At 45.2% G+C, this 13823-nt stretch overlaps 1 protein-coding gene across 2 annotated transcripts in view; it reads left to right on the top strand.

The window, feature by feature from the left end:
* Positions 1–13823, top strand: part of abhd12 (abhydrolase domain containing 12, lysophospholipase) — a 40722-nt gene that overhangs the window by 3682 nt on the left and 23217 nt on the right. For both annotated transcript variants that reach the window (XM_054750431.2, XM_054750432.2), the window contains exons 2-3: positions 11790–11911; positions 12029–12134. In XM_054750431.2, the coding sequence (XP_054606406.1) occupies positions 11790–11911; positions 12029–12134 (228 nt within the window). The remainder of the gene's footprint in view (positions 1–11789; positions 11912–12028; positions 12135–13823) is intronic.

Genomic DNA, 13823 nt, shown 5'->3' with positions numbered 1-13823 from the left:
GTAGTAAGTCGGACCTGTTCCCAGTGAGGGTTGGACTCCGCCAGGGCTGCCCTTTGTCACCGGTTCTGTTCATCACTTTTATGGACAGAATTTCTAGACGCAGCCGTGGTGTGGAGTGTGTCGAGTTTGGTGGCAGGAGAATCTCGTCTCTGCTTTTTGCGGATGATGTGGTCCTCCTAGCTTCATCCAGCTCTGACCTTCAGCTCTTGCTGGGTAGGTTCGCGGCCGAATGTGAAGCGGCTGGGATGAGGATCAGCACCTCCAAATCTGAGACCATGGTTCTCGACCGGAAAAGGGTGGCTTGCCACCTCCGGGTCGGGGGAGAGGTCCTACCTCAAGTGGAGGAGTTTAAGTATCTCGGGGTCTTGTTCACGAGTGAGGGTAGGAGGGATCGGGAGATCGACAGGCGGATTGGTTCGGCGTCTGCAGTGATGCGGACGCTGAGCCGATCTGTCGTGGGGAAGAGGGAGCTGAGCCAGAAAGCCAGGCTCTCGATTTACCGGTCGATCTACGTCCCAATCCTCACCTATGGTCATGAGCTTTGGGTAATGACCGAAAGAACGAGATCGCGGATACAAGCGGCCGAAATGAGTTTCCTCCGTAGGGTGGCCGGGCTCAGCCTTAGAGATAGGGTGAGGAGCTCGGACATTCGGGAGGGACTCGGAGTAGAACCGCTGCTCCTCCGGATCGAAAGGAGCCAGTTGAGGTGGTTTGGGCATCTGGTCAGGATGCCTCCTGGACGCCTCCCCGGGGAGGTGTTTCGGGCATGTCCTACCGGCAGAAGGCCCCCGGGTCGACCCAGGACACGTTGGAGAGGTTACATCTCCAATCTGGTCCGGGAACGCCTTGGGGTCCTGCCGGAGGAGCTGGTGGACAAGGCCGGGGAGAGGACGGCCTGGAGCTCCCTAGTTGGGATGCTGCCCCCGCGACCCGGACCCGGATAAGCGGAGGAAGACGAGACGAGATGTTCAGTAGAAGCTACTGCAAATGCTAATAACATTTAATTTCTACTGCTACAAATGTAATGGTGGCATATCTATTATGTATGGGTTAGCAATAATCCAGTTTAGATTATGTTCACAGATTCAATTCAAGTTTATTTATAAAGCGCTAGGGTTGTCACGGTAACTGGTGTAGCGGTAAACCCCGGTAAAAAAGTGATCGTTTCAGCCTCACAGGCTCAAGGGCACCAGATTCAGATAAGAAATTGTTTTGGGGCCAGACAGATAATTTCTTCTCTGTCTTAGAGTTCCGCTGGTCCTCAACCTCTCAAAATCCAATAATGGCGTAGATTAATCTTTCCCAATCCATGCTGATTCGTCCACTCGCTCCTTGATCGCATCCATCTTTTGTGCCAACGCATGAATCTCAGCCAAAGTTCCAAGCTTATGACTCATGTTGACAATTATGAGTCTGTGAATTCACAGCGCAATGCAATTCATCTCTGAGCTCCGGGAGTGAGCCAATATTCCTCGACAGCTCGTTAATTTTCCAGTAAGTCAGGTAACCTCCAAGGTCAAAGAGCAGGAAACCTGACGCCAACAACACAAATATCCAGACGTCTTCAGAATCCTCTACAGACAGCTGAGATAGGCAAATCAGGTTCCACAGTTTCCAGGAGTCCATGATGTGCCCAACTGGATCTGTCCCAGAGGGGCACCGGGAGCCCCTTCTCCCATTCTCATCGTTGAGAACATTTTGTCAGTCGCGTTGAGTGACCAGCTGACCAGGTCCATTTTTAATAATTTCCAGTTTCTAGAAAAAATGGAGAAGCTCTGTACACCCAAAGACAGACAAAGATCCTTGGGGAAAAGATAGGCAGGAGAGAAAGAAAAAAGCGTCTGTACTCTCTAAGAGCCGGAAGAATATAAGGAACCCAGGAGATTGCATCGAGTTACTGACTAGTGTCGGTGTCTTTACAGCAATCCTCATACTAAGCAATCATGCAGCGACAGTGGAGAGGAAAACCCCCTTTTAACAGGAAGAAACCTCCAGAGGATCCTGGCTCAGTATAAGCAGCCATCCACCACGACTCACTGGGGATCGAGAAGACAGAGCACACACACACACACACACACACACACACACACACACACACACACACACACACACACACACACACACACACACACACACACACACACACACACACACACACACACACACACACACACACACACACACACACACACACACACACACACACACACACACACCAAGTAATGTGTCTATAGTTATATTGTGATTTCTTAGTAAATATTCTGTTTGGTGAGAGATAAACTTTATTGTATTTATCCTAGTGAATCTATAAATAAATGGGTAAACTAGTAGTAGCACAGTCAATGTCAAAGAAAGGAAATGTTATTATCAGGAGAGGGAGAAAGTTTAAGTGGTTAGCATCAGTGTTCAAGCCGATGGCCCTCTCCTTGAGGCCACCACAGCTCAGCAGAACATCATTGTAGCTTCTTCTGGGGAGAAAAACACTTAGAGAAAAAATAAAGTTAACAGCTGAAATAGCAGGAAATAATACAGTTAAAGAGCAGATTGTAGAAGAAAGTAGTCGAGTGTGGAAAGTGGTCAGTATGCCCTCCAGCAGTCTAAGCCTATAGCAGCATAACTACAGAGATAACTCTGGATAACCTAGCCTTTTAGATGGAGGCATGTTGGAGGCAGGGCAAGGGAGAGCCGTCTTTACCGACTGTACACTCACTCACAGATAGATGCATTTGTGAATTACATGCTACAGTGTCTTGCCATAACCTGACGGCAGCAGTTCTGCTCTGTAGCACTGCAGACAGCTAAGAATAAACAGGATGGTGAGGACTTTTCTTCTGCTTGTAGAGTTTAGATGTTCTGAGTTTCATGACCATGGTGTTTTACTGGACCCACTTGATCGTGAGCCTGCTACCTGCTAGCATTAGCTAATCTACTTGTAACTGCATCTTTGATGCCAAATCGTCTCTGCCTTTGTGTCTTTGCTGGTTTCTATTTTGCTCCACACCACCTACATCAGCTCATGGTGCGTCATTAAGGAGATTACTGCTCTAAAGTGTGTCGTTCCTCATCAGTACACCAACCTTCTCTCTCGGTCTGCTCTGCTCCTCCTACACCTGAGCTGCACATATTGACTGTTAAATAAAGACTGTGGATTTTTATAGATTCCAGGGTTTTTCCTGGCTCAAACTGAGGCAGAGGTGGTACCATCCTGACCGTGCGCCAGCACATGCATACTCTGTGCATTCAACTGCCTCACCTTTTTAAAGGCTAAATATTTTTTCGTTAAGTGTTCTAATCTAAACTTCTGTTGATTAGTTGAATATTCCATATGACAACGTTTCAAGTGAAAACTGGTTTGCTGCTAAAAAATATGAAAATAACAAAATTATCAGGCTGAAATAAGACTCTTATTTTAAAAGGCTCAATAATATGCATTAGATTGGTGTTTAGTTTCTTTTTTCCCTGACTGATATTTATAGTAAAAAATATTTTTCAATATTTGACCTACATTTCAGTAACAATTTAGGTTTGTATTAATAACACTCATCCTAGACAAAATAACACATAAATATATCCAGTAAAATATAATGCATTCATTAACATGCATTTGTATTGAAAATGGTAATAACATTTAATTTCTGCTGCTAACAATGTAATGGTGGCATGTATATTAAGTAAGGGTTGGCAATAATCCAGTTTAAATTACGTTCAAAGATAGAAGCGTTTGTGAATTATATACTACAACGGCTTGCCATACTTCCTGCTCCTGTGTGTGGAGCAGACTTGTAGCAGTAATTTGACTCGTATCTGCAGCGGTTCTGATCTGTAGCACTGCAGGATGCAGAATAAACGGGATGGACTTTTCATGCGCTTGTAGAGTTTAGTCTCTTTAGTTTTACCATCATCATATATTTTTCTGTGCGCCACTTGATCGTGAGACTGCTACCCGTTAGCTTTAGCATTAGCCAATCTGTGTGTAGCTGCACTTTTGATCCCAAACTTTGGACCGGTTGTGCCTTTGCCGTTTCTTTTATTTTCCTCCACTGCATCCGGATGATCACACTGTGCGCCAGTAAAAAGCATTTTTCTTACACGTAACTTTAGTACAATAAAGTTTTAGGTAAAATAGTAATTCAAAGATGTAGCACCAGCGCTACGTTTGAAAATAGACAGACACACACAGACAGTTTTGTTCGTCGCACTGTACAGCCCTGCTCTGATATATATATATATATATGGAAGAGCCTGGGGGAAAATCAGGATGTCAATAGCACCAACCATGGATCTGTAACTAGCTAGAAAAACAGTATTTCATGTTCTTTTTCTGAAGTAGTTTTAGCGCTTTTCGATGCACCGCTGCTGATACAGCGCCCCTGTAGTGGTGCAACGCTACAACTGCAGTTAAAATAAAATTAATATAGCTGGGGGCAGAGTGAAATCAGGCTGGAGCGGCACAAAATTAGCTGGAGGCGGCCACCCCGCAAATTTGAATGCAGGAAAACCCTGATTTTATGGATTTGTTGTTGCAGCCGTCGTGAGAACCCATTCCTTATGTTCTCCAGGGGGGAGAGGGTTCTGATCAGAGGTTCTGGTGTTCCTGCAGCAGTCTGCTGACAGTAAGTGAACTAACCCTTCTCAGCCATCCTCTCAGTACGCCCATCAACACCTGGGGGGTTCTGTTTAAGCAACATTTACAGACTTTTAGACCCTTACTCACACACACCAGTGTAGGGATGTTAGTTGATGAAATTCTGGCCAGATATGTTTCACGATACAGGGAAGACGAAACAATGTATCACAATATATTCAGCCAGACAATATTAGGGATCTTTGAAATTATTGTAGGAAAATTCAATCAACAGTCCAAACTGATGCGCAACATGTCTAACGTGAGGTGTCTGAACCATAACAGAGGCATTTACATCTCAGTGGTGGAACAAACACCACTGCTGCTAACTAGTGGTGACAAAAGGACACTAAAGTTTGCTTGTAATTTCCTGTCTTTTGAATATCGATGTAATATGGCAGGAAAAAATATCACCATATATTGCCACATCGATATTTCCTTACATCACTACACCCGTCGAGTTAAAGTCCCATTAGTTGTCACACACACACAGTGTGTGCGAAATTTGTTCTCCGCATTTGACCCATCCCCTGGGGGAGCGGTGAGCTGCAGACACAGCTGCGCTCAAGAACCATTTGGTGGTTTAACCCCCCAATCCAACCCCTTAATGCTGAGTGTCGAGCAGGGAGGCATTGGGTCCCATTTTTTTCAAAGTCTTTGGTATGACCCGACCAGGAATCGAACCCTGATCTCCCAGTCTCACTCCTTAAATCCAGTGTTTCCCTCATATCTGGAGTACAATAATAATAATAATTATACATTTTATTTAAAGGGAACTCAAGGTCACTGTACAACAAAATAATCCAAATCAAGTTAAAGGCAGTCATAAAAGCCCTAGGGAAAGCAGAACGAAAACCAGATGTCTCATAAACCATAGGCAGGCTTCAAAAGGGGAGTTTTGTTTAGGTTTGAAGATGGGAAGGGAGTCAGAGTTCCAGAGGCAGGGAGCAGAGCAACTGAAGTATCTGAGGACCATGGAGGTGAGATGGAAGGATGGAACAGTGAGGAGGACAGGAGGTTACCATCCTAGGGAGTGGACTGCAGAAACAGTTTGTTTGAGATCAGGTAGATATGGGGAGAATGATAGTGAACAGCTTTGAAAGTGAGAAGTAGGACTTGGGACCTGATCCGTTGTTTAACTGCGAGCCAGAGCCGGTGATGACCCGTGGGGAGGAGTTCTGAACTAACTGGAGCTGTGGAGGGTTTTTGGAGGTAGACCAAATAGAAGTGAGTTCAGTAATCGATTCAGGAAGTGACTAAACTGGATGAGAGCAGAAGCAGAGGGAGGGGCAGGTTGAGGCGATTATTATCATGAAGGTGAGAACGAGCTGACCGAGTGACATTCTTTAACCTCAGCGTCGGTATCAGTAATTATTGCCATGTTCCTCTTTGCCTTCATCTGACCACTTTATGTGATTGAGTTTTTCTGTCCGCCGTGGTCGCTCCGTGGCTTCACCCTGTGTCCGGTGACCCGTGGAGGGGATACACAGTGTTGGTCCTTTATGGCAGACTGTGTGTATAGGAGGTGGGACAGATCCACAGACACCTGGACATGCCTGAGGCCCCTGATGCTTCTCACCAGGTAATTAAACCAGGTGTGCTGGAGCAGGAAAATGACTAAAACAGGCTAGACAGCAGCCCTCCCACACCTGTGCAGCTGTGATGAGTCCACAACACAACAGCCTGTTGTTCTGAGACACTGGACCCCCTCTGGGGACATCAGTTATTCACTGGTTCTGTGGGTTCGTTTGCACTTGGACTGCAGATCTCGTTTCTGTAGAAGAAACTTCTGACCTGGTACTAGTGTGAGCTGCTATCCCATTGACCCGGTTCTGTTGGGTAAACACAGTTCTGTTTCCTCTAAATGAAGAGCTCGGGTATCAAAGATGACGCCTGTGTCTCTGAAGCGTTTGTTATTAAAGTTTTATTTCAGCAGATGGGTTAGTGATGGCCATCAGCTCCCGTTATTCCTCAGGAGTGGTGCCGGTTTTGTCCACCAGGTGTGTCTGGGTCATGGACCGGGCTTCTACAGGATCTTCCCTTCCTCTTTCAGTTCCTCTCTGATTCCTTTAGTCAGAGCTTCTCATCTGTTTCTAGAGTTAATCTTTTAAACCGTCTAGATGGAATCTCATGACACTGGGTGGGAAGTGGTGTCGCCACGGAAACCGCTTTGGGTCACATGGTTCTGTTAATGTTGCCTCATCAGCACAAACCAGTGCTGCACTAAACAGAAAGAGATGGGCCAGAAGAACCAGGAGTCAGCAGTAGGGCTGCAACAACCAAGTGATAAAACTGAGATGCCTTGGCAACACATTTCGTCATGTAACAATGCTCACCTGCAGGCAGCATCGGGGAGAGAAAGCCGGTGTTTGGATGAGGAGCGACACACTTAGAACATGGCAGAAGCAGGAAGGGCTAAGAAAATACAACCGTGAAAAGTTTGAGAGAGAGCTTAATGTTAAAGCACACATGGAGCAGACAGCACGGGAGCACCGCGGTGATGGTGCAGCATCTAAACACAAGCATGTCGGAGACATCTTTGAGGAAGGAGAGCTCGGGGTCCGGGGAAATCGTGAAAAAGTGTTCATGTAACCCACCCCAACCCTAAAGCCAGGGCTGCACATGTGTCTCTGTGTGATACATCTTTGCACGTAGCACTCCTGCGACTTCTTTCCATGTGACTTTCCCCAGAACCAACAAAGGTACGCTGCTTGTTATTGTGTGAGGAAGATGCTTTTTACTGACGCACTGTGAGCTGGTGTAGGTGGTGAGGGGGGGAATCCTGCAAAGACATAAAGGTCATCAAAGGTGCAGCTACAGGCAGATTAGCTAATGCTAGCAGGTAGCAGGCTCACAATCAAGTGGGTTCAGAAAAACACCATGGTCATGAAACTAAGAACATCTAAACCAGTGGTCCTCAAGAGGCTGCCTCTTTGTGGCCCCGATCTCTGAACTTTAGCTTCTTAACTCATGAAGGTGTCTCCATCCTTCAGCGCTAACCCTGGCCAGCTGTCAACAGTTTAAACTTTTTGTCTTTTTACACAAACTCTAAACAGGCTGTTAGGTAAACATTATTAAAGGTGTGGTTCACTGAGAAACTATTTTAATTATTATTTCTGATAATCAGTCTCTGAGTGTCTCATGCAGGCTGAACATGAAAATAGTCTCCTACACCTATCTCCTGCTGTAGCTTCTGATAGATAATAGTCTCCTACACCTATCTCCTGCTGTAGCTTCTGATAGATAATAGTCTCCTACACCTGTCTCCTGCAGTAGCTTCTGATAGATAATAGTCTCCTACACCTGTCTACTGCAGTAGCTTCTGATAGATAATAGTCTCCTACACCTATCTCCTGCAGTAGATTCTGATAGATAATAGTCTTCTACACATATCTCCTGCAGTAGCTTCTGATAGATAATAGTCTCCTACACATATCTCCTGTATTAGCTGCTGATAGAAAACAGACAGTGAAACTCTAGGATTAGAAAATCCTGACAGATCTACGTCACTGTCACTAACATTCATGTACTCACCATCTGGACTCACGACGGGGAAGGCTGTTGTTGGTTTAGCGTCCAGGTAACAGCAGAGAACGTCTCAGCTAGTAGAAGCTAACTGTTAGTATTAGCAACTCCACCACACAGCAGAACTCCTCCATGCTTGTATTGTTTGTGGAGATGAAACGTATAGCCGCTTTTTAAAACTGTTGGCACGGTTCCAGAAGCCATACTGCTGTTGGTTATGTGCAGGATTAGTGATGCAATAGATAAAGACTTCCTGAAGTAGACACGGGGGGAGCATGTCCTCCGCTAATCCACCTGGCTTTTTCTCCTCCACTAACCTGGTTCAGTCTGCTAGAGAAACCAGCTGATGGATAGGAGCTTTGCATGTTAGCTGTAGGCGGGGGGGCTCCTCGCTACTTAACGAATGAATGATTGGATAAGTTGATGCCTGTGCAGGAGAGTAATCATCCACATTCAGCAGAGGTACCAGCAGCACACAGAACTCGTGGATCATTGGCGTTCGCAGACACAAGGTTGGAGTAATAGTCCGTCTTTGTGGACTGGACAGTTTTCTGATGGGACTTCCAACCGTCCCTCACGGTGATTAATCCTCAGACCAAGATGACCTGGGTTCTGCACTCTGTCGTGGGTTGTTGTGGTAAACACCTTTTATTTGGACAGATCCTTTTCTGGTGAAGGTCCATTTGTCTGCATCAAATTCTGATTGGTTCTAGATCTGTTTTTCCTGAGCAGATCCAGAATCAGAACCCCCAGCTAGAACCAGGCTGTTTGACTCTTCAGTAACTGATCTAAGAACAGGTGACTCTCACTCTCTGCATCAATTATTCAGCTTCCTGGTGAGCTCAGATATCAGCAGAACCCTTAGACCCAAAGGTATCTGGGTCAGAACTCTGTGGGCTCGGGTTTCAGGGCTCTGCTCCTCTAACTGCCGTGGCTTCACTCTGAAACGGGTTTTAACCCTTTGATGCATTAATTATGAAATCATGATTTTTTTAACAATTTTTTCATTCATCTTTATGTGTGAATGAAATAAATTTCAACAAATATTTTTATAACATTTAATACCGTAAATCCTCTAATACAGGCCCGGGCCTGTATTTGACTCAAGCCCATCAAGCTCCAGGCCTTTATTGGAAGGAGGGCCAGTATTAGAGGCAGGCCTCTATTTCTATTTGAGCAAAATGAACTAATGGTTTGCTGGAGTTTTTGACAATTAAAATTGCGCCCACATTTTCAAAGTTAAACACATTTCTTTTAACAACGGTAGTTTCTGCTTCAGCCCTCTCCCCCCTCCCCCTGCGCAGCAGCCGCAAACTCACTGATGCGCCTGCAGCCTCTCGGAGTTCCTGCTGCTCTAAACATTAAAATAATTATTTCATTTTCTGTTCCTCACTTCTGATTACCTTCAATGGTGTCTGTTTGTTGCAACCACCAGGTACAAAAACTAACTTGTTTTTATTTGACTATTTTTCTGTCCTGTCTGTTTATTATCTTCCTGCATCTCCTCTCAATCCTAAAGAAAAGCTGCTGCCTGGGTTCATATATATTCACCTTATGAGTTACCTTTGAACTGCAGTTCTAAAAGATCTACCGACCGCAAAAACAGCGGAGTGCTTGCTGTTTGGCGGCCGTATCAGTGATCTGTGCGTCGGAGAACAAGGTGATGCCCGCAGCGCCCCGCTCCACAGCATGCAGCGAAACGCATCAGGCGCAAATAAAAGACATAAAACATTAAAGGAAATGAACTGACATGAACGATCGCGTGTCAGTACCTACGGGAGCGTGGTTTCACAGACGCGGAAGTGATAGCGTCGGTGAAACGCCGGCTGCTCTAGGAAACCCCCGAGCGTTCGAGCGTCAACGAAGTGACACGGAAATGCCGGGCTTTCCAGAAGTAAGTAAGATAACTTACTATGAGCTGATAGTTCGTTGGATTGATTGGTAGGTTGGAAACTCTGATCATGAATCTGAAGAAACGATGACTGAGCTGTAAAGGCGACTTCCGTTTATAGCCGCGGTTTGTGACGTAGGTGCGACGTGAAGGGAATCCCCGCGAGGGGCATGCTGGGAGTCCCTACTTCGCGGATTTTCACCTATCGCGGCCAGGTCTGGAACGCATCTACCGCGATAAACGAGGGATTACTGTAGTTCATACACCCCCTACTGCTGCTCTCCAGAGTGTTCTGCAGCATAATCAGCACGTTCTCTTTGAACTTGATAGTGTAATGACCTGGCTGGGGTTGTAAGCCAGGTGCATTCTGGGTATTGTGTTTTATGTGTTTCCTATCGTTCTGCTAGTTCCTATGTGCTGATTTGCGTGTTGTGTGAGTGTTATGTAAGTCACAGGGAAGGTGATGTGTGTTCTGTGGAGCGGGTTGAATTAGCATGGTTAACTGACACCGTGACTCTATGTGGTAGGAGCGTGATAGAGGATCGTGTCTGAAGCGTTACAAAGCCTGAAGAAAAAGCCTAATGAAGGTCTGCGCGAACCCCTACTGCCTCCTGCTGGTTGATTTGGGGACTATAACCCTGCCGCTGAGACTCTCGTACTTGCTTGTTACCACATTCCATCCGGCCACAATAAGAGACCGGCCATTATTTACCTCCGCTGACTCCGACACCGGCCAAAATTGGAGACCCGGCCTTTAATTGAATAATTGAATACCGGCCTGTATTAGAGGATTTACGGTAGTTTACAAATAATTTATTACATGTCCACCACAGCAGACCGCGTGCATTCTGAACATGAAACATGTTGGCTTGAGTTACTGAAGTCCAAATGGAAGGCTCTAATGCAATAAAGTCTTCAACAGCTGTGCGTAATAGCAAAAAATAAAAATAAATAACAATTTTGAGTACCTGTCCACTGGGGCTGAGCGATTTTAGGAAAAGATTGAATTGCAATTTTGTAGCAGAAATTGGGATTTCGGTTCATTTAACAATTTTCTGCAAACAAAGGTCCAACACTAGCCTGCCAAGCCATCCTGTAGATTAAGTGAAAAGATGGTCTAGATTCTAATCTAGTACAACAAATCATTCACATTAATATTTACTGTTTAATCATAAAATAAAAACAGTTAAAGGAATTAATATTTTCTCCCATTGTTACCTTTTTTATTTTTAATGTGTTTGTGAAGCAACTTGTGCTTGTGATTTTTATCGAGAGAGCTTTATAAAACATGTTCTACTCCAAAAATGCGTGGAGGAAATCTGCAGGTAGAAACAGCTTTTAAATGTATTAAATTAAAAATGCACAGTTTTCCCTGCATTGCCGCGGCAGGCTGGCTGCACGTTTTCCGAAGCCGTCTGAGTTTTTCCTCACTAAAACGTCAGCTCCGTGAGAGACGCACTCATTCTGACACGTTAGCTTGTTTGAATTAACGTGTGCCATCAGAAAAAAAAAAGTTGCACAACTGATCCTGGATCAGTCAAAACCGCTAAAATTGCAGCTTTGACGGTCATGTGATCATTATGTTTGAAATCGCAATTTCGGTCAAAAAAACGATAGATCGTTCAGCCCTAGTGTCCACTGTGGTGACCATTATGCATCAAAGGGGTAAAGGAAGCTGAGATGTGATTGGTTGAAGCCGTGGCAGGTGGAGTGAGACAGGAGGTGAAGGCTGTGTGTGTCTGTCCTCAGGTTAGGTGTGATGGGGAGGATGAAGAGGATAATGATGGTCCTGCTGCTCGTCTACATCTCCATCCCTTTCATAATTAAACTCTTCCCCTCCATCCAGGCTAAGCTGGTCTTCCTTAACTTTGGTGAGTAGACTGATCTGGGATCCTCTCAGGGTTTAGCCTGGTCCCACTCAGATGGGAGCGTTATGGCGGTCTTTACACGTGAGCGATCATGTGACCCACCTGTGCTGTTGGCTCTAGTGAGGAGGCCTTACTTCATCGACCTGAAGCGGCCGCTCGATCAGGGACTGAACCACACACACAACTTCTACATGGAGCCAGTGATGGGCCAGAAGATAGGAGTCTGGTACTGAACACACACACACACACACACACGCACAGTTTTCATACACTGTTGATGTGGATTACTTATTGGTGCCACCATGGACATAGTTTTTGGGGGACAGATCTTACACTGTCTTAAGTAGACACTTATGGAGAATCAGGACCAGGCAGAAATAACAGCTGTTTCTCAGTAGAACCCTCCATAAGCTCATCTATTGGCTGTGCAGATACTTGCTAACATGTGATTGGCCGTTCCTGCTGCCATTCCACGTTCTAAACAGGGCGTGCTCACCTTTTTCTAGTTTGCCAGGTGCCAGGGGGTATTACAGGAAGCCACTTTAGAACATCTGGGTTCTCCTGATACATCTCTGCTTGACCTAGCACCCCCCTCCCCTCCTGGTTTTGCCGGCTCCACCTACGATTCAATCCCCTATCGGCAATCAAGACTCACATGCATCCACAGGCAGACCCTGTTAATCAATGCCAAATAAACGATGGAAGGAAAATACAGAGCCTTGTTCTTCATCCAGACGGAGCGATAATTATTCATCCATGCCTCTGAGGACTACAGAGATACCACAACAGAGACCACGAGCTCTTTGAATAAAGCTGTAGCTGGAGCTGTTTAGCTAGAGTGCTCATAGTTTACATGTTTCCATGGCAACGCCGGACGCCCTCTTCAGCTGTTTCTCCACAAATTTTATTAAAGTTTTCATCATTCATGTTGTTTTCATGTTCTGCTTCAGAATCTGGAGGACTTTGTTTCTGTTGAGCAGCTGTGAGTTGTAAGAACATACGTTCGTGGTCTCATGACCCTAAAGTTACCGCTGTAACCCTTTTAGCTCTCACATTACTCACCGAGGAACAGCATCACGTATGTCATTTTAGTCAGTTTGACTCGTGAGAGCAAGGTACATATATGGTCACACCAGTAAAGTACTTCCTTTAAGTGATCTAACAAGGTGAAAAACAAAGTTCAATTGAAAGTATTAGAGTATTTTTTCTGCCACCTGTGTACTTGACAGTTCTGCATTCCTGACATTGCATAAAAGAGCCTCTAGGCTGTAGTTTTGTACAGTTGTTTGTATACTTACTGTAAAGTATTACATCTGTGTTGTACTTCTTTTTAAAAGATAAATGATTCTGATTTTGACTGTCTTGTAAAACCTGGTAATAAAACAAGCACAGGTCAGACGTGTCATGTATGACATCACAGCAGACCTCTCCTCCCCCAGTGTAGCTGCTTCTGATCACATGACCAGATTTAAGGTGGTTTTCTCCACCTTTAATGCTCGGTCTGTCGTCCTGGAACAAGCAGGCGAAGCTCGCTAAACCATTCTTCTCTCCTTCTCCGTGTCTGGTGAGACTACGTGTCTACATGTTTTCACACAACCTAAAAGAACTTTAGCCGCCCGTCAAACATCAGTGCCTACACGGCATCACATGTGAGGGATCAGACCGTAACTTCTATCCTCTCATAGGTTCCCGCTCATTTAAATGGCAGCAGGCGACCCATGGACAGGAAGTAGATGGGTGTGGCTTAGGCTGCCAGTGTAGCATTGTTAATCTACATAACTAGCATTTAACGCTGTTGCTATTCAGCTTTGTTAAATTCTGAGAAAGATCAAACGAACTGGCAATGAAACTTATATCACGGATATTTATATAATCAATAGAAGTTCATACACCAACTGACTTGGTCTATATTTCA

The sequence above is a fragment of the Nothobranchius furzeri genome, chromosome 12 (assembly GCF_043380555.1).
Source record: "Nothobranchius furzeri strain GRZ-AD chromosome 12, NfurGRZ-RIMD1, whole genome shotgun sequence".
In the NCBI taxonomy this organism is placed as follows: domain Eukaryota; kingdom Metazoa; phylum Chordata; class Actinopteri; order Cyprinodontiformes; family Nothobranchiidae; genus Nothobranchius; species Nothobranchius furzeri.
This window is presented reverse-complemented; position numbering and strand designations above follow the sequence as displayed.